The sequence below is a fragment of the Zootoca vivipara genome, chromosome 6 (genome assembly GCF_965207765.1).
Source record: "Zootoca vivipara chromosome 6, rZooViv2.hap1.1, whole genome shotgun sequence".
NCBI lineage: Eukaryota > Metazoa > Chordata > Lepidosauria > Squamata > Lacertidae > Zootoca > Zootoca vivipara.
Genome location: NC_142589.1, coordinates 16,632,517 through 16,656,138, shown reverse-complemented (window position 1 = coordinate 16,656,138; position 23,622 = coordinate 16,632,517). Strand labels below are relative to the sequence as shown.

General features: G+C 47.1%; 2 protein-coding genes across 9 annotated transcripts in view; one reads left to right on the top strand and one right to left on the bottom strand.

The window, feature by feature from the left end:
• MIB2 (MIB E3 ubiquitin protein ligase 2) overlaps positions 1-1,670 on the bottom strand; it is a 67,331-nt gene extending 65,661 nt beyond the window's left edge. For 2 of the 6 annotated variants that reach the window (XM_035120288.3, XM_035120292.3), the window contains exons 1-2: positions 1,430-1,670; positions 598-683 (exon numbers count right to left, since the gene is read on the bottom strand). The gene's annotated coding sequence lies outside the window, so the exon portion shown is untranslated. The remainder of the gene's footprint in view (positions 1-597; positions 684-1,429) is intronic. The other 4 variants (XM_035120291.3, XM_088671636.1, XM_035120289.3 and 1 more) reach the window with 3 other exon arrangements.
• Positions 1,671-16,078: 14,408 nt separating this feature from the next.
• The window catches only part of LOC118087288 (uncharacterized), a 40,788-nt gene continuing 33,244 nt past the window's right edge, over positions 16,079-23,622 (top strand). Inside the window, exon 1 of one of the 3 annotated variants that reach the window (XM_088671652.1) lies at positions 16,079-17,215. In XM_088671652.1, the coding sequence (XP_088527778.1) occupies positions 17,029-17,215 (187 nt within the window). In that variant the 5' untranslated portion in view covers positions 16,079-17,028. The remainder of the gene's footprint in view (positions 17,216-23,622) is intronic. The other 2 variants (XM_060276196.2, XM_060276197.2) reach the window with 2 other exon arrangements.

Below are 23,622 nucleotides of genomic sequence, written 5' to 3'. Positions count from 1 at the left end.
AGAAATTTTACATGCATGCATTTTAAAAATAATTTTAGGTACATTTTAATTTGTTTGCCCTGAAGTCTTATTTCATTACTGCTTTATTGGTTTCATGCTTTGTTGTTGTTGTTTTTGCTTTGGTTGTGTTTCTTATTGCTTTTAGGTTGTAGAGAAGCTTGGGGTTTTTATATTTAAGCGGCTTATAAACGCTTTTAAATAAACATATAGTTAGAGAGACAGAAATGCTGGTAGAGGTCATCTGTGAAATAGCATCAATTTATGATTATCCCATAAAGCTGCAATCCTAAACCCACTTAGCCTGGGAGTCAAGCCCCACTGAATTCAATGGGACTTAAATTTAAGTAGATATTTGTTAGGATTGTTCTCTAAGGGTTGCCCAGGCATCCTCAACATCCTCCTCCACTCATAAGAAAGCAAATGAGAAGGAGAGAGAAAACCCCAGCTTCTTTCCAAAACCACACTGATGTCCCACACAATCAACAGGTACCAACAGCATCTTAACCTTTTCTGGTATAAATCTCCCATATCAATGAGACACAAAGCAGGCAGAAACAGCAGCAAATCCACAGAAAAAAGCATAAATAACTATCGTACCAAGTTAAAGGTCTGTGCAACTCATGACTCCGTTTGAAGGAAGATCGCCAGCCCCACTCTGGGAGGATTTTTTCTTCTTCTAAACTCTGGAGGGGGGGGAATCATGCAGAGATCCTTCTTAGCCCACAGCAAGAGGAGATTCCAGACCCTGCCTAGCCATGCTCATGAAATGTCCTGCTTAAACCTCACCTTACCCCCTTTTGCTGGCCAAACACCCCATTCATAGCCACCAATATTTTCTTATTTTTTAAGCCTTGCAGGTTCTGCTTGGATTGGGGAACCCAGCTGTCCTGTTTAGCAAACTCTGCCAACAAAATCCCTCCAAAGCAAAAGATAGCTAGATAGATATTTGGGTCACCTAATCCCTTTCCTCTAAAAGACCCTTCCTCGCCTAACCAACCCCCTGGAAATAGCTTTAAGCCAGTCCTCCATCCACTGATCACCTTTAAACATTTGCAGCCGGGTGGGAAGGTAGAGGAAATGCAAAAGAGTCCCACAAAACGCCCCTGGTAACTCCCTACCGCCAGAGAGGAGTTGCCAACTTATGCACCGGCCTCCCGCAGCTGTGCCCGTTTTGCAGGGAAGCCGAGCGCAAAAGCCCACATTTAGGCTCCCTTTGTCCACCTGCCAGGAGGGGCTGCGGCTGGATCTGTCGTGGTTCTGGCACGCCAAGCCTTCGCAGCTGCTGCTCTGGTGGTTTCAAGGGCGGCTTTTAAGAGCACAGGAGCCACGGCAAGTTGTTTATTTGTGGTCATCTGGCAACTCCCTCCCTCCCTCCCCTCCTAGCTCCAAGCAGCCCTGCAGATTCCTCTCCCCCGGAATCCAAACTTACTGCAAAGTTTCTCTCCCGAGGCAGCGCCTGATCCACTCTCTTATCGGAGCTGCTTTCTCCCTCCAGCTGTTAAGCAGTTCTCTCTTGAGTCCGGCAGCCTCTGCTGCTGCTGCTGCTCCCCGCCCCCCCCCTTTTGAGCTTCCTGTTCCTTCCTTTGCAGCAAGCTCAAAAAGCAACCAGTACATGCACACGCACCCACACCCCCTATCCCTGGGTCTTTTGGGCGTCCCTATGACCGCCTGAGGGCGCAAAGGCTTCCGGGAATTGTAGTTCTCGTTCCTCGGCAAAGCAGGCATCTTGCGCCCTTCAAAAACTCCATTTCCCAGCAGGCACCGCGCCACGCTCTGGTTGCTAGCATGAACCAGCCCGGGGGTGTTTAAAAAATTTCCCCCTAAACTCCCTCCCCTGTCGGTGGTGTTGGAAGGTTTGGGATTGCCCAAGGACAAGCGCCATCTCGTGGGGTTGCTTTGTCGTGTAAGCGGGGGAAACAAAATAAAAAAATATCCTATGCTTGGTTGCAAAGAAACATTAGAAGCCAACCGCAACAAGTCCCATGGCACTAGAAAGGGTCTTATTTCCCCTGAAATAATTCTGGGAACTGTAGTTTACTCCCTCGCCGAGCTACAATTCCCAGCACCCTTCACAAACCACAGTTCCCGGGATTGTTTTTTTTTGGGGGGGGGCAAACTAATGTGCTTCAAGTTACAAGAAAGGAGATACCGACTAAATAGAAAGAAGAATTTTCTGGCAGTAAGAGCTGTTCGACAGTGGAACAAGACTGTCTCTTGTGGACGCTCCTTTATTTGAGGTTTTTAAGCAGAGGTTGGAATGGCCATCTGTCAAGGATGCTATGATTTAAGTCAGGCATCCCGCCAAACTTCCGCCCTCCAGATGTTTTGGACTACAATTCCCATCATCCCTGACCACTGGTCCTCTTAGCTAGGGATCATGGGAGTTGTAGGCCAAAAAATCTGGAGGGCCGCAGACTGGGGATGCCTGATTTAAGTGGATGGTGGACGGCACACAGCAAAACAGGTGTATTGTGTGTTAACCCGGGTGCCAACAGCCCCTCGGTCTGACCTACCTCATCGGGTTGTTGTGGGATTTAATGAGGAGAGGGAGAAGTATGTGCACCATCTAAGGTGGGATATAAATGCAATAAATAATATCATCTGTGCTGTCTGCATTTCATTTCTCTGATACCACCACTAGCAGTTCCATAACTGCAACCCCACCAGCAGCAGGTTAGGAGCAGTAGCCAAGTCAGCTGCAAAACAGGTAAAACTTTTGTTATACAGTAATCTTCCTGCTTTTCTTTGCTACTGCTCCTCCATGAAGGGAGAGGAGGAGAGATGCTGGACTTCTGATTTGCAACACTTCTGATCGTGACACCAGACCTCTGGGTGGGGTAAGGAGGTTAAAGGGAGGAAATAGTTGGTCTGATGTGAATGATTTTTGGACTGGAGGAGGTTGAGGTTTCGCTTATTTCTTAATTAATAGGTCTGATTATTGCTTTGTTTATTATTTGAGTATATATATTTTAAAAAAAATGGGTGTTATGTCATAGGAAATATTAATGTATTAGTGCATTATATTATTCTCCCCACTTTTCCCCTCTAAGGTAATATGCATTGTATATCTTGCTTTTATTTTTGCTTTTGTTCTGAGTTTTGCTTGGAGACCTTCGGGTGACAAGCGATTAATAAGCATAATAAATCAAATAAAAATGAAAATGAAATGAGAACTTTGTAACTAAGAACAAGTGTCTGAGCTTAGGTTCCCACCCACCCCACTTCCCCCCCTTTCCTTTTGTGTTTTGCCTTTTCCAACTGTGAGCCTGAAAGCAGGGAGTCTCTGGCAAAGAGTCTCTGGAAGCTGCTCTGGGTGCCTTTCTTTAACTGAACAATGGGGTTTTAAAAAGCGCTTTAAGCAAACTTGTTTTCTTTTTAAAGAAAAGAGGAATTGAGTCTGCGAACAGAGAGGAATAAGAGGCAGGTGATCAGAAGGGAAGTGAAAACATGGGGGGGGGGGACAGGAGAGAAGGGGAAATGGAAACAGGGGGTTGTATATAACTTAGTTCTACTCAAAGTAGGTGCATTGAAATCAATGGCCTTGAGTTGGTCATGCCTATCCATTGAATTGGGTATACTCTGCGCAGGAGTAGGGACCCAGGTGGCGCTGTGGGTTAAACCACAGAGCCTAGGGCTTGCTGATCAGAAGGTTGGCGGTTCGAATCCCTGTGACGGGGTGAGCTCCCGTTGCTTGGTCCCAGCTCCTGCCAACCTAGCAGTTCGAAAGCACGTCAAAATGCAAGTAGATAAATAGGAACCGCTACAGCGGGAAGGTAAACGGCGTTTCCATGTGCTGCTCTGGTTTGCCAGAAGCGGCTTTGTCATGCTGGCCACATGACCTGGAAGCTATACGCTGGCTCCCTCGGCCAATAATGCGAGATGAGCGTGCAACCCCAGAGTCGGTCACGACTGGACCTAATGGTCAGGGGTCCCTTTACCTTACCTGCGCAGGAGTAACACTGAATAGAACCCATCCAGAGGTGACTTACAAAGAACAAGGAAGTAAGGCAGATGTTGTGGACTACCAATCCGATAAGCCTTAGCTTACTCACTGCCTTGCGGGAAATCTTTGGGAGAAGAAAAGGCTTAGGGGTAAACCCTAGACCAGGGGTCAGCAAACTTTTTCAGCAGGGGGCCGGTCTACTGTCCCTCAGACCCTGGGGGGGCAGACTATATTTTTTTTTGGGGGGTGAACAAATTCCTATGCCCCACAAATAACCCAGAGATGCATTTTAAATAAAAGCACACATTCTGTTCATGTAAAAACACACTGATTCCTGGACCGTCTACAGGCTGGATTTAGAAGGCAATTGGGCCGGATCAGGCCCCCGGGCCTTACTTTCCCTACCCATGCCCTAGCTAGACAAATCCCTAAGACGGTTGGATGGCAACTTGTAGGCCTCCTTCTGGCAATTCCTGCAGCCTAGCTGGTGCCAAATGTATTGGTCTGCTTTCCTTTGGACCACCCACGATCCCACAATGTGGGATGCAAGTGGCGCTGTGGTCTAAGCCACTGAGCCTCTTGGGCTTCCCGATCGGAAGGTCGGCGGTTTGAATCCCCACGACGGGGTGAGCTCCCATTGCTCTGTCCCAGCTCCTGCCAACCTAGCAGTTTGAAAGCATACCAGTGCAAGTAGATAAATAGGTACCGCTGCGGCAGGAAGGTAAACGGCGTTTCTGTGCGCTCTGGCTTCCATCACACTGTTTCTGTTGCGCCAGAAGCGGTTTAGTCATGCTGGCCACATGACCCAGAAAGCTGTCTGTGGACAAACGCCGGCTCCCTCGGCCTGAAAGCGAGATGAACCCCATAGTCGCCTTTGACTGGACTTAACCGTCCGGGGGTCTTTTACCTTTACCTTTTTACCTTTGGGACACATCAGCAAGGCTGAGAAGAAGAAGAGTTTGGATTTGATATCCCGCTTTATCACTACCCGAAGGAGTCTCAAAGCGGCTAACAATCTCCTTTCCCCTCCTCCCCCACAACAGACACCCTGTGAGGTGGGTGGGGCTGAGAGACTTCAAAGAAGTGTGACTAGCCCAAGGTCACCCAGCAGCTGCATGTGGAGGAGCGGAGACACGAACCCGGTTCCCCAGATTAGTAGTCTACCGCTCTTAACCACTACACCACACTGGCTCTCAGTGAGAGGGTGGTCTTGTCATCTGGGCAGCCCAGGACCTCCATACACACTGCCCAGGCTTGTGCCCTGGGAAGGTCAGTTCAGTGCTGCTAACGCAGCAAAAGCAATGTGGGAGGCAGCAATTACAAGTTCCCGGTCTCTGCAGCCACAGCAGGTGCTGTGATTCTGCAGCAGTTTGACTTCAGCCCCAGAAGTGAACTCCATTTTCTCTCAAGACAGATGGATGTTGACAACAACAGTCCGGAGCATCTTCTTGACTGTTTGCTGAAGTGAGGGAAACCCCTCCCCAAATCCACCAAATTATGCCATTACTGTAAGGGAATGAAGACTGAATATATACTGAATGCTTTTCTAAAAGAAAACTTTGTAAGTTTGTGATATGGGGTAGGTGAGAATGTCTCTGCCTCCATGGCTCAGTGGTTGGAGGCAGCACAGAGAGGAAGAATCGCCAGGGCCCACCCACAAAGCGCTTTACAGAAAGCACAAAGTGATTAAATTGTTTGTAGAAACGATTAAAACATCCAGAAAGCTAAAACCAGCAAGAGAAAAACAGCTACCAGATTTTTAGAAGACACCTGAAGGCAGCCCTGTTTAGGGAGGCTTTTAATGTTTAATAGAAAAATTCCTTCAGTAGCACCTTAAAGACCAACTAAGTTTTTATTTTGGTATGAGCTTTCGTGTGCATGCACACTTCGTCAGATACACTGAAACAGAATCCACCAACCCCTTATGTATATTCAGAGGGTGGGGGGTGGGGGTGATGGGAATGGGTGATGGGCTGATAGGAGTGGTAAACCTGTAGATGGCTGTTAACGACTGCTGATGACTGCAATTGGTCCGGGGGGGGGGGAGACAAGGGCTGAGGCGCTAAAGAGTGTTTAATAGATTATTGTATTTATGTTTAATAGATTTAATAGATAAATGTTTAATAGATTATTGTATTTTATTTTTCTGTTGGAAGCCGCCCAGAGTGGCTGGGGAAACCCAGCCAGATGGACGGGGTATAAATAATAAATTATTATTATTATTATTAAAGCTAAAAACACACCAGCATTCTTGGTAAATGGGTAGGCTTATCTACACAAAATGTTTTTAAATAGGTGATGAAAAGTGTCAAGTGAAGGCACCTGCAAGATATTAATAGGCAGGGAGTTCCAAAGTTTATGTGCCACCACACTTACGGTAAATATTAATTTATTCCAGATGTGGAACAGGTATTACGTGGCATATATGGGATAAGGCAATCTCATAGGTAAACTGATGCCAAGTTGTTAACAATGGCTTGACAAGCAATCCTTCACAGGATTATGTTTGTGCAGGATTAAAGGATTACGTTTGTGCAGGATTAAAGCATTCTGTCACCCTGGAGCGACAAATGTATTTTTTTTAAAAAAGAATTGGGCAGTTTGCAGTTTGGAAAGTGACAGGAAATACATTGGAAAACACAGAAGGATTGAACAATCAATGGGAAGACATGTAGAAACCTTGCAAGTGAATGAGGATAAATGCTGATTGTGGTAAAATCCTCACTGAATGCTCAGCAAAGACCTGTGGTTTATGGAAATTAAAGGCCAGGGTGAATGGCCCTTAACGAACAGGTCATCTGGAGGAGCTCAGGGAGGTGTCAAAACCCGCATAGAAATCTTATGCAAATGTATGTATGTATTTATTTAATTAAGTGGTTGCGAAAATGTGAAGAACAGAAATTAAGACTAAGAAAAGGAGAATGCTGGAGAACCAAAACGGACAGATTTGCCCACATGCGTGGCACCAAATGACCTTCCTCTGGGCCCACACTTGAGCTGCATAAAACTTTGCCAGCCCACCCCCCGGGCTTCGCCGTTGCTTTTTAAGTCTTCCTCTTGGTCGGTTAAGGACCGCAGTGCCCCAGGTGGCCACAAGAGGGAGACGCAGCACCACGGCTCAACTTGAGTGTCGCTCGACAGCGTGGAAAGTCTTTTGCCGCATAGAACCCCGTGCGTCTTCTGCACATGAACCTCCCACGGTGGGAGCCACACTGTCCGGGATGCGCATGGTGCTCAGAGCTCTGTGCAAAACACCACATCCAAAATGCAGCTCTCCGAAAACGTGCCAGATGATATACACAGTGCTTTAAGATGTGGGGGGTGGGGGGCCTTGTCGCCTTTAACTTGTGCATTACTTTCTGGGGGTTCAGAGAAAATTGACCTTTTGGTGCAAGAAGACAATATTTAGGGGTGCTGAGTGTGTATTTGATGTGTTTGGGGCTTGCCAGTATTTTTACTAGCCCAGCTGCTGTGCTTTTAATAGTAGCCCAGCAAACAGAAAATGCACAGGATTAATTTTTATGCTACCTATCCACCCACTCAAATAAAACATTTACCTGCTCTCTCTCTCTCTCTCTCTCTCTATGTGTGTGTGTGTGTGTGTGTGTGTGCGTACGCGTGCGTGCGTGCATGTGAGTGAGAGAGTTAGTTAGTTTCAGGCCAGTTAAAAAACATTGGCACCCCTGCCCTTGGAATAGTGTTGGCCTCCTGCCTGTGTTTACACCAGAGGTGGTGAACTCCAGCCCGTGAGCCAAATTCGGCCCCCAGACCTCTCTACCGGGGCCCTCAGGACTCTCTCCATAGAATCATAGAGCTGGAAGGGACCCTGAGGATCATCTAGTCCAATCCCCTGCAATGCAGGAATCTGCAGCTGCTCCGTCCAGGAATTGATCCTGCAAACCTTAGTGTTAGCAGCACCATGCTCTAACCAACTGAGCTGTGGCTCAGGGTTGCGGGTTGGGCAAAATATTCCTGCATTGCAGCGGGGTGGGCTAGATGACCCTCGTGGCCCCTTCCATCTCTGCAATTCCACGGTTTAGGCTCCAAGGTGCATTATTAATCCTAAAAATTAATACCTACATAGGGTTTCCGTAGGATGACTACTGAATGAAAAACTATGATTTATTTATTTTATCACATTTGTTCTTCATCAAAAAGGCTGAGATGCTATTGGAAACTTCCTATTTTATTTTAGTAAAGATTCATGATGCCAACCACAGCACAACTGAGGTACCCACCGCAGTAGACCCTTCAGCATTCTAGTCCTCGGCATATTTCTATTCTGGGAGAAGCCTAGAAACAGAAACAGACTAGAAACTAGCGAACAGGCCCCGCAGGTAGCGCTCTTCGGGTTTGGTCAGCCTCAGCAGCAACAGCTTCACCATGACACACTTGGGATAGCCTGGCCTGTGGATCCCGATCCACTTGTTGAAGACCTGTGGTTTATGGAAATTAAAGGCCAGGATGCATACTCAATGAACAGGTCATCTGCAGGAGCTCAGGAAGGTGTTGAAGCCTCCAGAAAAAAGGCCCCAGGGGTCAGCACGAGATCCAGCAAAGCCCGAGTTTATAGTGTAAGTGTAAACTAGACAAGAATTATCCCAGTCCAGTACTGGGGAGGGAAGAATAATCATTGCTGTGTTTTTCAGTCTCTGGGAACCTGCCCACAGCAGAGCGGAAGGGGAGAGGAGCAATCTAACAATAAGGCCTGCAGGAATTTATATATATATATATATATATATATATATATATATATATATATATGCATCATTCACTTGCAGTTTAATTGCCTCATTTACTGTATCAAGGCAAAGTGATCATATTCATTTTTTCATTATAAAAAAAAAAAAGCTCAGGAGAAAGACAGAATTAGAATCACAGCCCGGTAAGCAAACAAAAAATTAGCAGGGGGGAATGCTGGGTCAGGCTGAGGAACAATGGACTCAAATGTTTTGTTTCCACCAGTCACTGGCCAGATTTTTCTGAGAAGCCCGCTGTGTGCTTGAGGCACCAGGCCTCAATATTCAGAATCCCACTGCCTTCTAAACATGGTGTTTTTCATTTCTCTTTCAGGACTTCCCTTGGCGTGATTGCGGACATCCACCCCAGTATTCTGATCCCGACAGAGGATGGCTACGTGTGAAGCTGGTGAAGAGAGGACCTTGAAGGTAATCCCTCCAGCCTGTTGTTTTACCATATACGTGGCATGGTGGTGGTGCTGCTCCTGTTGCCACCTTAACTTGGATCAGGCCGCGACCCACTTGTGGATCCATTCCTGAACCACCAATTAAAGGCCACTGGTTTAGAGGTTCCCTTCCTCGATCTGGGTATTCCAAGGAGGGAGGACTGAATCGCTAGGCTGTCCTGTGGGTGCATGCAGTAATTCAGCAAATACCGGGGGCATTATGCATTTCAGAAAATTTATGTACCATTTGGTTTGTAAGTATTTGATCCCTGGTATCTTCACTGTATGTAACGAGCTGAGATTGGAAGCACCTGCTGTAAGGGAGAGGTTTTTACCTGTAATCCCAGCTCGTTACAGAAGCAATCAATCCAGCAGATTCCAAAGTAGCCACCGAATACTTATTTCACTCATTATAATGCACATCAATCTCTGACTTTTGTCCTCTGGGTTTCTGGGGTTTTTCCTGTTATTCTGCCTTTCACAGCTACAATAAACCTACCATTAAAATTATGGACTGGTCATTTCTTCGTCAGAGGGCAATCGGGCAAATTTAGCAGGGGATCAAATACTTTCGCCCGCTCACTTTATTACAACCAAGGCTGAAAACAGCAGGCGCAGTGCTGTGCAATTTGGCAAACTGCCTTGTTTGCTGGAACGGTGAACATTGTTCTCATAACCACTAGGGGCCGCTGTAAGATGCTGTTTGTTTCTCCTTGAGCTCGTAGAATCCTATCATAGAATTGTAGAGTTGGAAGGGGCCACGAGGGTCATCTAATACAACCCCTTGCAATGCAGGGATTCTTTGCCCAAGGTGGGCCTCTAACCCACGAACCCGAGGTTAAGAATCTCATGCTCTCCCGACTGAGCTGTCGTGCGGCCTAAAGCAAAATCTGCATTCTCTGCCCTCGATGGGGCTGGTGCAGAAGCAGAGGGCAAAAATGCAGGGAGCCCAACAGGAGGTGGAACCACAGTCAAAGACAGGCAGAAGGATAGCCATAGCCAGGTGGAGCCAGCTATAGTTCTAGGTTTGTCCCCATTGATATAAGGCGTAAACCCCATATACAAGCCTTATGAGTCCAGTAATACACAGAGAGGGGAACCACTGCCTTGACCAAACGAGAGCCATTTTATTCCTTCAGAAAGCTGGGGTCAAGGGAAGGTTAGCCCCTGCTCCATGGCAGAAAATAATCCCCACTTGACCCCAGACCTTCACCTGGATACACCTCACCTCTTTTACATAGCTATTGCCTAAACCCTTTCACTTCACCCTTCCCTGCTTATTTAACTTATATGCAGAATTCATCATGCGAAAGGCTGGACTAGATGAATCCCAAGCAGGAATTAAGATTGCCGGAAGAAATATCAACAACCTCAGATATGCAGATGACACAACCTTGATGGCAGAAAGTGAGGAGGAATTAAAGAACCTTTTAATGAGGGTGAAAGAGGAGAGCGCAAAATATGGTCTGAAGCTCAACATCAAAAAAACCAAGATCATGGCCACTGGTCCCATCACCTCCTGGCAAATAGAAGGGGAAGAAATGGAGGCAGTGAGAGATTTTACTTTCTTGGGCTCCTTGATCACTGCAGATGGTGACAGCAGTCACGAAATTAAAAGACGCCTGCTTCTTGGGAGAAAAGCAATGACAAACCTAGACAGCATCTTAAAAAGCAGAGACATCACCTTGCCGACAAAGGTCCGTATAGTTAAAGCTATGGTTTCCCAGTAGTGATGTATGGAAGTGAGAGCTGGACCATAAAGAAGGCTGATCGCCGAAGAATTGATGCTTTTGAATTATGGTGCTGGAGGAGACTCTTGAGAGTCCCATGGACTGCTAGAAGATCAAACCTATAAATTCTTAAGGAAATCAGCCCTGAGTGCTCCCTGGAAGGACAGATCGTGAAGCTGAGGCTCCAATACTTTGGCCACCTCATGAGAAGAGAAGAATCCTTGGAAAAGACCCTGATGTTGGGAAAGATTGAGGGCACTAGGAGAAGGGGACGACAGAGGACAAGATGGTTGGACAGTGTTCTCGAAGCTACGAACATGAGTTTGACCAAACTACGGGAGGCAGTGCAAGACAGGAGTGCCTGGCGTGCTATGGTCCATGGGGTCACGAAGAGTCGGACACGACTAAACGACTAAACAACAACAACAAACCCTTTCACAACTTCCCCAGAATCATACATAACAATGCCTTAGCTCAGGAAGCCCAGAACCGACAGCAATTGCGCATTTTCGCACCAACCCCTCCTCCCAGGAAGGAGACTTACTGATTTTAAAACCCTCTTTAATTCTACCTGAATAAAACTATGTTGTATAAACCTATCTGTTTGATTCTACTTTTAAAACAAGGGTTTCCTTCTATGTACTCTTCTACGTGTGGTTTCGCTAAACTTCGAGATTTTCGTAAAGTGTCAAAACGTTGCCTTAAACCATGAATGTATTACTGTTGCTGAAATGTATCCCTCCTTTCACTACTACGGTAGTTACTTTATTTCTGTAATACTCTGCGGAACTTTGAGTGTACGCGTCCTCTCCCTCTAATATAACACCATCCTCTTCGCTGCTAAGGACAACACTGAGACTAAGGAGGCGGAAGCTGATAGACAGGCACATGTCCTTTTTACATTTATATATATATAGATGAGAGGGAGGGCTCCCTGGAGCCCAAAAGAGAACAGGAGTCTGAATTCGAAGAGCATTTGGGCTGATCCAGAAGCACTTTCTGTTCTCTTTAAAACAAAATAAAAATTGTTCATTTGGTTTTCAGATCCAAGTTTTACAATCACATATCCAACATACAACATAAAAACAAGATTCCAAAGAATCTCCTGGACTTCCCTCCTCCCCTTTGTGGGTCCTATTGTTAATCCTTCCCTCCTGGATCTTTTATAATAATCCAGATCTTTTACATCTCCATTAGGTCCAAAATTCACCATTAAACTACAAGTGTTATTCCAGTCCTGCTAACGGTTTTAACTGTTTACAATGGTTTTTAAGATAAATTATATATTTCCCCCATTCCTTATGAAAATTCTGGTCTTCCTGATTTCTGATTCTTCCGGTCATTTTTGCCAATTCAGCACAATCCATCAACTTCATCTGCCATTCTTCTCTGGAAGGGACTTTTATCTTATTTCCATCTCTGGGCCAATAACATCTGTACAGCTGTGGTCGCATGCAGAAATAGTCTTTTCTGCTCCCTTGGGATTTCGGCACCTAGAATTCCTAAAAGAGATGCTTTGGGGTTTTTAAAGAAAAAGTTATTTTAAACATTTTTATCAACTCATTGTAAATCATTTCCCAAAATTCTTTTACTACCTTACATGTCCACCACACATGATAAAAGGTGCCTTCTTTTCCCTTACATTTCCAACATACATTTGACCCTGTTGTATACATTTTTGCTAATTTACTGGAGTTCTTTCTGTTCTCAGCAGCAGCAGGCTCCCGCGGTCAGCAGGGGTGTTGGGTCTCAGCAGCTGCCCAAGCATGCCATCCCCCCCCCCCCGAGAAAGCACAGGTCCTTTAGCCTCTGCAAAGAGCCTGGATCTGACTTTGTTTTTTCCCTCAAAGCTGTTCTTTATTACCATCAGGAGCTGGGAATTTTCCTTGCTCCTAATAAAAATGCAGAATGTCTGCGCCGGGTTATAAAGCAGCTGAGGAGTGCCCTTGCATATCTTAAGAGAGAAATGGCTTCTTGTTCGATGACTCAGACTGGACCACCACTGACTTTTCTTAAGAAGCTGCAGGTGAGCTTGGAATGGTGTGTGGGTGTGCTTTGCCGTGACATTAGAATTGGGAGGGACCCGGAGGGTCATCTAGTCCAACCCCACCGGATGTGCAGGAATCTTTTGCCTCTAGGAAGGATCCCACGTTCTCAGTGGCCGTCATTCCTTGGGTTGGAGGGGAAATTGGAAACAGTTGGCCTTTTAAAGCAAATCTACCTATCCTGTACTTTCCAAACAATAAGGGAACAGGAAAACAGTCCAGTTTCATACTTCTCTGAATTTTGCAGTGCCAACGACTCCAGCCTAAGTTATGAGTGTAAAAGAGCTGCACTGTACTGGGGTAAAGTACGCCTTAAAATGCATATAAGTAGTGAAAATAATATACAGAAAGACATTCTATTTGGGGGAAATCACTTTGCAAAGATGCATGTGTGTGGCAGAATTGAATATACAAATGTGTAGATCGGCAGAAGTTTGTACTAAAATGCCTGTGGATTTTCATGAGGACTTAATTTTTTATTTTTATTTTGCAAATTGATGTGGAAATACGGACAGCTGGAGTTAAGAGTAGAAAAATAGAGAGATGGGCAGAAATTGAAATTAACAGATTGGCCCACTGAATTGAATTCTCCCCACATCCCTTAAAGTATCAGTGATTGTCATACACATACGAACACACCGCTGTATCAAAAAAGCACGTAGAAAAAAAGAAAGAAAAGGAAGGGAAAACATATAAAATAAAAGCACACAAAATACTAGAATTGTAGAGTTCCTGGATGTCACAATTCAGATGACATGTTAAGTATTCCATGCTTGAGTACATCAAAAACATTGGCTTAGAGAACAAATATTCTTGAGGAAGAAATGTGCAGAACATGTGCTGACCAGGTTATCTCAATTAATCTGGAGTTCAAAAGCTAAGAGACGCAGATGTTGACAAGTTTTAATCTCATTTTAAAAATGTTAATTGTCTTTAAATGGCTTTTAATTGGCTTTAACAACTTTTATCGATCATTTTAATATTTCCTCAGAGGTTTTATGACAATCAAGCGGTGTATATGCTATTTTGTAAAATAAACAAGTACGGAAACATGTGCACATTGTGAGAAACTTGCACTAAAACACTGACCAATTTTCATGTAGGTTAAAAAAGTGAAAACCATAAATTGCTGCAACAAAGGGAGAGCCAGTGTGATGTAACAGTTAAGAGTACCGGCCCAGGAGACCCGAGTTCAAATTCTCGCTCGGCCATGAAGCTCATTGGGCGACTTTAAGCTAGCCACTGCCTCTCGGCCTGACCTACCTTTCAGGGTTGTTGCGAGGGTCAAACAGGGATGGGAGAACCTCACCCCCCCCCCACCTTGAGTTCCCTGGAGGAAAGGCTAGCATATAAATGTAACAGATGATAATAATAGTCAATGTGAAGAGATGAATTTAAAGGTTGGGGAAACGCGAGAGACGGAAACAAACAGGTCCATCCATCTCTGTCTCAGAGGCCTTCTGCAAATGGGACTTGGGTCTAGATGGGTTTTCCTCCCTCCAGCTCCAAGCTATTATTAGCAGCGTGGGTGGCCCAAACAGCCTCTCCACTCTCTGCTTCTAGCCTATTAGCCAGAGTGCCCATTTGGCCAGACACAGCAAGAATTTCCATCTCACAGAGAAATGCTTCATCTTCTGGCTTTGATGGAGCTTTGAAAAGGGGGTGGAGAGATTGGGATTTTTTTATTTAAAGCAAAATACAACAGTCTAGCTATAAATACGCCTATCTGGACCCATCTCATAGCCATTCTGAAATATTGATTCTCTCTCTCTTTTCTTGCAGAGAGGCTGGTTTCAGGTCTGCCTCGGTATCGATCCCATTGCTAAGTAACTTGGACTGTTGCAAAGACCCCATGAGAAAGAGCTGGGAGAATATCAGAACACGGGGTGCTATGCAAAAGTTACGGCGCCTCAAATCTATCTGGCCGCTCTTAATTCCCATGACGTGTGTGCCGTCAAAATAATTAACAACAGCAATAGTAATGTTTATTATGTAGCATAGGAGTAGACAACCTTTTTTTCAAACCAAGGGCCACATTCCCTTCCAGGAAATCTTCTGGGGGCCACATGCCGGGGGTGGGCAGAGCCAGAAGCAAAAGGAGGAGGTGGAGCCACAACAGTAAATTTACATCTGTCCAGGCAAGCAAGAGTTCAAGGGTACATTCCAGCCAGGTAGGAACACTCAGGGAAGGTGAAAAGGGTGTGGCCCGGGGAGAGTCTTGAGGGCTGCAGAGAGAAGCCTGGAGGGCCACACACAAATGGCCCTGGGACTAAGGTCGAGGACAGGCAGTGTCAAAACGTGAGCCGGCAGCATATCACACTGTTCAAAGTTGGAGTTAACTCTTTATTAGCAAAAAAAAACCACGATCTTTGCATATTTGGCTGAGTGTCAGACCTAATGAGCAGAGTAGCTCATTCCTGGTGGTCTTACTCCATGAAAATCATTTGCAGACACTGAAAGTCCCTGCCTCCGCGCAGCCATCTAAGTCCTTTCCTTTCCAGGGCTTTCCCCAAGCAATCGGAGACTGGGCCTGCATGTGAGCCTGCTGCTGCTCTGCCCATTTCAGCCCTCTTCTGGTTCTGGGAGACAAGTGGGGAGGGATCTTGTGGCAGCACGTGGGAGAGACACCCCTGACTCTTCCTCAGCCTTACCCATCTCTGCCTCTTGGCCTCCATCCTCACCTGCTTCTGCCTCTGATTCTGGACTGCTCTCTGCCACAGATTCTCCCAGCTCACCAACCCCGGGAACTATAGTTTACCCCTCGCATTGATACAGTTCTCACCAACACAGAACAGGAGGCAGTTTCCAGGGAACTTTGGGAGCCGGCCCAGCCAAGGTTAGGAAGAGGGCGCAAGGGATCTGTGATCCCCTAACCGCGCCACTGAGCCGGATTTCAGCAGCGATCCCCGGCGGCCGGTCAGCGGGGCTTACTTCCGAGTGAGCGCGCAATGGGCTTGACAGTCTCGCGCGCAAAGCACGCCCCACTCCTCCATTGCAACCCTGCTCTTTAAGGAGGGCTGGCGATCCCTGGGATTTTATTCCTCCGGCTCCTCCCCCGCGCCTCTCCCCTCCCCTCCCCCGCCTCTCCCCTTTCCCCTGATGCTCCCACCGCCGCCCCCTTTCCTTCCTAGTTCAGCTCCGCCCAGCTCCGCATCCTCCTTCCACCGCCGCCAACCACCTCTCTTAATCTCTCTCTCTCTGCATATCGCAAAATTGTCCTCCTCCTCCTCCTCCTCCTTTTGGATCCTTCCTCCACCTCCCCAGCCGATCCTTCCCACCACCGCCACCACCCCGTTTCAAGTTGGAGGAGGGAGAGTCCGGAGGAAAGGAGAACAGAAAGGAGTTAATGTTTTTGCAGCCGCCTGCAAACCCTGCGGTCCGTTTCCTGGTCCGCTTCCACGCTTCCTTTGGGGATCCTGCTTCGGCTTCCTCTCTCCGTGTTAAGATTGTTGCAAGTTTTTAAGGGGAGGGAGAGGGTAGCTCGCGATAACAAACTGCCCCCTAGTGTTGTGCGTGTAGCTGCTGGGCTGGGCGAGGGGGCTGGGCGGGAAAGGAAGTTCCTTAAACCTGGGAAAGTCCTCCGTGCGCACAGAAACTTCGGTGATCCGTATCTGTGATCCTGCTTTGCGCTCCCCTCCCCAACCCCAACTCCCGCTTCCTACAGCGCAAGGAAAAAGGAAGTTTAAGAAAAAGTTGTCTCCTGTGCACGCGCACACACCTGGACTCGAGAAGAAAGGAAACAGCGGAAGGAGCTGGAATAAAACGGTACAATCTCTGGTAGGTTTTTTTTAAAAAAAAAATTGTTGGGGCTTATTTTAAACCCCAGCAGTTTCTAGCTGGAAAGAGATGAGATTTCCCTTTTCCCCAGCCTCTATTTCTTCTCACTGACTATGAGGATTGTTAAGCCAGCTTGGTCCTGTAAAGAGAAGAGGAAAAGGAAGGATCCTCCATCTGGGAGAATTTAAAGAAAGACCATCCTTACTGTTGTTGTTATTTCAACGGACTGGCCGTTCGGAAAGAGGGGAAGCTGCTGTTCTTGGGTGCTCACAGAAACTTGGACCAGATGGTACAGCGGTGAAGAAAAGTAAAAAAAAAGATAAATCCTTTGGCAAGGAAGCTCCCGGGATGGGGACAGGGCTGTGCACCAGGAGGCAAAAGGGCCTCTTGCAAACAGGGTTTTGCCTGGTGGCCGTCGCCTGCCTAGCATCCGGAGCTTTCCTGTACAACCACCTCCAGCAGAAGGTGAAGTCGGCAGAAGCCTTGGCTTTGAAATACAAGCAGCAACAGGAGGTGCTTTCGGCCCAATTGCAAGGTGAGAAGGCGTCTTGGCTTGCTTCGTTTGCGGTTGCGTTTCTTCTGCATGCAGCGCCCCCCCTGCAGGGGAGGCTGGCTGGTCTGTTAGGGCAGATGGGGTGCTGCCCTACCAACCTCAGCCAAGTCTCCCTGGCCTGCCAACTTCCTCCTCCTTAGGCTCAGTGGTGCCCCTTGTGGGACTCGGCAGGGAAGAGGATGGGGACTAAACTAGAATTAGTTGGCTCTGGTCCATTCCCATCATGTGCAGCACACATGCATACAATTTAATATCTAAAGTAACTGGCCCATGCAGTCCAGGGGAACAGAGCCTGGGGGGCGTGCAGGCTGTCTCTTTCTGGTTAGTCCTGCAGAAGCTAGTCTGAGGTCGAAGGGTGCTTGGTGTTGTTTTTTTAATTGTTTATTAATTCATGTGCCATTTATAGGCCAACAACAATAAAATCCACACATAATTAAAGCATGCAATAAAACAAGTCCACGTAAACCTTAAAAATGCTCATAATAAAAAAAATTACACAAGCCATGACAATTACATAAAAAGCATGACAAGGAAAATGGCTAAAACAACGAGATCAAAAGTTCCAGTTCAAGGGATTGCTTTTCTAGACAGGTGTGTCTTCAGGAGCCGGCAGAATGCCAATACTGATGGGATCTCTTGCATTCCAGCAGGGAGGGTGTTCTGCAACAGTGGGGCCACCACTAAACAAGCCTGCCTCTGTGTCTCAGTGAGTTGATCATCAGGCCATGGCAAAACTAACCAGGTTGCATTTGCTGATCACAGTGCCCTCACTGAACAGTGGAAGGGAGCATGGTTTTTCAGGGAACCTGGTCCAGATTTTTTTAAGGCTTTGCATGTAAATTACAGGTAGGTAGCTGTGTTGGTCTGACGTAATTGAAACAAAATAAAAAAATTCCTTCCAGCAGCACCTTCGAGACCAACTAGGTTTGTCATAGGTATGAGCTTTCGTGTGCATGCACACATGTAAATTGTTGTTTAGTCGTGTCCGACTCTTCGTGACCCCATGGACCATAGCACACCAGACACTCCTGTCTTGCACCGCCTCCCGCAGTTTGGTCAAACTCATGTTCGTAGCTTCGAGAACACTGTCCAACCATCTCATCCTCTGTCGTCCCCTTCTCCTAGTGCCCTCAATCTTTCCCAACATCAGGGTCTTTTCCAGGGAGTCTTCTCTTCTCATGACGTGGCCAAAGTATTGGAGCCTCAGCTTCAGGATCTGTCCTCCCAGTGAACATTTCCTTAAGAATGGATAGGTTTGATCTTCTTGCAGTCCATGGGACTCTCAAGAGTCTCCTCCAGCACCGTAATTCAAAAGCATTAATTCTTCGGCGATCAGCCGAATTGCATGTAAATAGCATAGAAATTGCATGTGACTTGGTGGCTAATAGGCAGCCAGTGCAAATTCCTCTTTCCTGTTTTGTGTCCCACCTTGTGCTCAGAAGTGTCTATATACATCTATGGTAGGGAACCTGTGGACCCACAGATTTTGGACTCCACCTCCCATCAGCCACAGCCAGCAAGGCCTGTCCTTAGGATGTTGGGAGCTGTCATCTAGCAACATCTATAGGACCACAGGTTCCCCAGCTCTGGTGGACATGGAAGCTCCATCAAACTATCATCATGCCTCTTCACCTATCGTCCTGCCCTACATGGATGTGTCAAACCGTTGGCGATGGGTAAGCTTTGAGCTATCTAAGTTTATCACCATATTTTGTCCATGGTGCATCTAGTTGATTTTAGATTTAGGTTAGTAGTCTTAGGCTGCGGTCAAAGGGCAGTTTATACCATTTGCCCAGCTGCTGAGTTCTGCATCACACCTGAGCTTTCGCAAGACATAAAAACCACTTCCAGAATTGTAGCAGTGACTTCAGGGCTCATTTCCAAATTGCTTTTTCCTGGAAGCAAATAACATGGAACCGAGCACTAACCTTGGGCTCCACTCTGATGCCTTAGAGGTCATTGGTGGGTTTGCCTGCCCAGCAGGGAAAGGCCAAAGGAAATGATATCAGACTCATTGAATGACCATTGGTCATGCCACCTGGGGGCTGATGGGAGTTGTATGTCATCCAGAACTTCGGGAGGGCACCAGATCAGGGAAATCCAATTCAGGGGGATTGCTCATTATGCTCTTCAGGGTTTGAGAGACCAGGCCTTATTCTGCTTGAAAAACCCGAGGTCACCCGGGATGCAGAATCACAACACAGGCAACACACAGCGTTGCTGTTCTGCTGAGTCAGTTCCAGAGCTCGCCCCCCTGGGATCAAAAGGCAAATAGCTTCTCCTGGCACCATGTGCTGGCTATAAATCTGGAAGGACCAACTGGAGAGTTCAGGAAGGAGCTTTAAACGTACCAGAAGCAGAAGCAGCACACTGTTTGTTTCTCATTATCTCTTCCCTGCCTCCAACTCGCATGCAGGCATTCTTCAGAAACTTGCAGTTACTGAACTCGGCGCTCATGTCCAATGGAGGGACGTTCTTATTTTATATAGCAAAATGTCCCCTCCTCCCTGCTCCCGGATTGACGGGTAACTGGTGGTCTCTGGGACTGGATCCAGCTGCTGGGCAGATTCCGCCCTTCCTGCCTGCCTGCCTCTTGGCAGGGTTCTCATCCAGGCTTGATCAAACGTTTGGCAACCGTTTTACTGGTGTGGGAAAGGGAAGGCAGGGATTGATTTCTGATTTCTGGAAGGAACATGTCGTATTGGCCTGAATATAAGCCGCACCTTTAAAATTGGAGGGGGGAAAGGACAAAAAGGAAAAATACCCCAATATACTGTAAGCTGCTCTATTCCTCACTGCTCCTGGCTGCATATTGGGGGTGGGGGAGCCGCGCTGCATGGCCAGCGTTGTGGGCACCACCTTGCCGTGCTCCTGGCGCTGTTTGCCCCACACTCCTGGCTGCATACCGTAAGGTTGCGAATATAAGCCACACTTTAACTTTTCACAGTCGGAATTTGGGGGGAAAGTGAAGCTTATATTCAGGCCAATATGGTATTCCACACTTTGCTGTTTTGGGGTTTGCAAAATGCATGCAGGTTCCTTACCTCTCTCTCTCTCCTCCCCCCCCCCCCCGGGTTTGAGGGCCTGCCACTTCCTTTAAAAACATAGCAAGGTGCTGGTCCTCATGATTCTTAATAACGGGCAGATATAAATAGGAACATAAGGTAAAGGGACCCCTGACCATTAGGTCCAGTCGTGACCGACTCTGGGGTTGCGTGCTCATCTCGCATTATTGGCCGAGGGAGCCGGCGTATAGCTTCCAGGTCATGTGGCCAGCATGACAAAGCCACTTCTGGCGAACCAGAGCAGCACACGGAAACGCCGTTTACCTTCCCGCTGTAGCGGTTCCTATTTATCTACTTGCATTTTGATGTGCTTTCAAACTGCTAGGTTGGCAGGAGCTGGGACCGAGCAACGGGAGCTCACCCCGCTGCAGGGATTCGAACCGCTGACCTTCTGATCAGCAAGCCCTAGGCTCAGTGGTTTAACCCACAGAGCCACCTGGGTCCCTCTTATAGGAACATGGGATTGATCTAATCAGATGCATTTGCAGAAGCCAGAGCAAGAGCTTTCACACAGTGCCTCTCCCCAGATCCACTCTGGAGGGTTGGGAGAACTCCAGGACAGCGTATGGGGGAAGAGGGGGGGGGAGATAATCCTGTGAAGTGCTTGTGGTAGTGGAGCAATTAATTTCACTGGGTCTACTCTGAGCAAGAATTAGTTGGGCAGAAGCTGGAAGAAGCCGGAAGTTCTTTTTACTGTGCCTGTATCGCGTTGCTTATAGGTGATATTGCTTTGCTCCTGCAATGGTTTTGGGATGGGCAGGCTTTTTTCGTTTCCAATCCGTGCATGTCCTGTAACTTCCTGGTGAGGCCTTGCAACTTTTCCATCTCTCTCTCTCTCTCTCTCTCTCTCTCTCTCTCTCTCTCTCTCTCTCTCTCTCTCTCTCTCTCTGTTGCTGTCCTGTTTTTGTTGTGCATTGGCGCAAGGGTTGCCCCTCCAGATGAGAACGATGTGTGGTGGTCACATTTATTTTTTAAATATTTGTATACTGCTGCATCGTAACAAATGGTATCACAATGGTACCGTGATAAAAAATGCAAAACCAAATGACAAAAACCATTCAGAAAGTTAAAAACAGAAACCAATTAAACCATAGTGGAAGGACGTATTCTTAATAGCCTGCAGAAACCTGGCAGGAGAGAAGGGTTTTCAGCAGGAGGCGTTTAAAAGTTGGCACAGAAGGTGCCCACTGAATTTCTTGTTAGCAGGGTATTCCACAGGACTGGGCTGGTTGTAACAGTCTGATGGAGACAGCGCTTTTAATGACGTGTTGCAGATACACCCGCCAAAAACCCAGGACGCAAACAGCAGCCTGGAGAGGGACCCCTTTGGTGTCCACATTTGCTAATTGGGGAGGGTTCCCTTCAGTTCTCTGGCATCAACAGCTCTGATTTCAACCGCCACCTTGGTGGTTCTTCCCGTAATACTTTTCCCAGAATGCTTAGGGAAATGCCGCCTCCTGGGCCATTGCAGAGAGGGAAAAAAAAAACCCAAACCCAAATTCCGGCCCTTTCACCCATGCCAGATTGCTCGTTTGAAGGAAGGGCTATAGCTTAGTGACAGAGCACCTGCTTTGCATGCAAAAGGGGCTGGGTGGCGTAGTGGTTAGAGTGTCAGGTTAAGATGTGGGTGTTCAAGTTCCCACTCAGCCAGAAAGCTCACTGAGTGACCTTGAGCCGGTCACTGCCTCTCAGCCTAACCTTCCTCACACGGTTGTTGTGGGGATTCAATGAGGGTAGGGAGAGAACCACGCCCACCAGCTTGAGCTCCTTGGAGAAAAGGGTGGGGCAGAAAGGCAATCCGTCAATCAATCCCTCCCTGGCATCTCTAGGAAAGGCAGAGGTAAAGAGGCCCAAAAGCCTAGGGAGCTGCTGCCAGCCAGTGCTGACAGTACTGAGCTTCATGGGCCAAATTGGTGTAAGACAACTTCCTGCATTCCTTTCCAGCCCTCCATTTGATATCTGAAGGGTTTCTAAATGTTTTTCCTGCATGCTTTGCTTGGGGCCCGGCCGTGAGCTCAGGCATCCTGGCCGAGTGCCAGTTCTGGTCATTACGGCTAGAGATGCCCGCCCTGCTTTCCCAGCTGGCTACACTTTTCTAGAATAGAACTGTGGAGCAGGAGAGAGAGAGAGAGAGACCCTCAAAGGTCCTCTAATCCCATCGTCCGGGCCGAGCTTGACGAAAAGCCCTGGCAGAGACTAGATCGAAAAATGTTTGAGCTGCGGTTGCAGGAGGGGGGAGGACGACCCAAAAATCTTAGAAGCATGGAAGAAGAAAGAAGCACAAATGGTTTCTCTCTCTGTGTGTGCATAAGTCACATACGGATAAAATCTCCCTTTAATAGCAAACTCAGCTGCTGAGTGCCAATCGAAACAGAGCCAAAACAGGGCTGTTGAGAAATATAAGGGGAATCTCAACAGACTTGGGAGAAGAGTGAGGTTGGTAGAGGTACAACACATGACCCTTTAAAAGCAACAGACCTAAGGGTGCTGATATAAGCAAAAATCTGCTCTTATTCCCTTATTGGGTTCTCCATCGGTCGGAGAATGTAACAGAGGCCAACCAGAGAATTTTGAGAAGCAAAGCCTTTATTTTTGCTGTTGCAACAGGGTCCTTCCCCTCAACACAGGAGAGCAAGGAAGGAACCCAGAACAAAAGAGAACCTCCACTTTTATCAGTTTTCCCATCACCAAGAAACACTCCCAAAATACATCATTCCTACATCACAGCTACGTAATCAATACCTCACAAAAAGGGAGGGTTCAAGGTAGAAATCTGAGCACCTTTGACACCTCTCCTAGTCCTCTCACCCCTCCCAGGTGTGAATTCCTAAACACAAAGAGAAATTAACAGTTTCCTAAAAGTTGATCACTATCTTTTGTTCGGAGGAGTCTTCCATTGTGAAAGAGATGGCTAGCAGTCTGGCACCATTGATGGGGAAATGTCCAGTTGGCAGAGCCTCCGGCTTACAGGATTATGGCTCCCAAATTGATAGTCATGTGGAAAGGTGTGTGTGATTCTGGTCAGAGAGAGTCAAAATGGTGTCAGTCAGGCCTGTCTTCAGGCAGGCATGACTGGGGCACATTTAAAGCCCGTGGCTTCCCCCCAAAGGATCCTGGGATTTGTACTTTAGCCATCTCAGAGAAGCAGATGTGAGCACCCTTAACAAACTACAGCTCCCAGGATTCTTTGAGGGTAGTCACATGCTTGAAATGTATGCTGGGTTACGCAGGTACCTGAAACAGAACCATTTATTCCAGGTCCTATCGGGCAGCATGCAAATGGTATAAAGGCATATCTTAAAAGGCAAGGGCTTTAAAAAATTG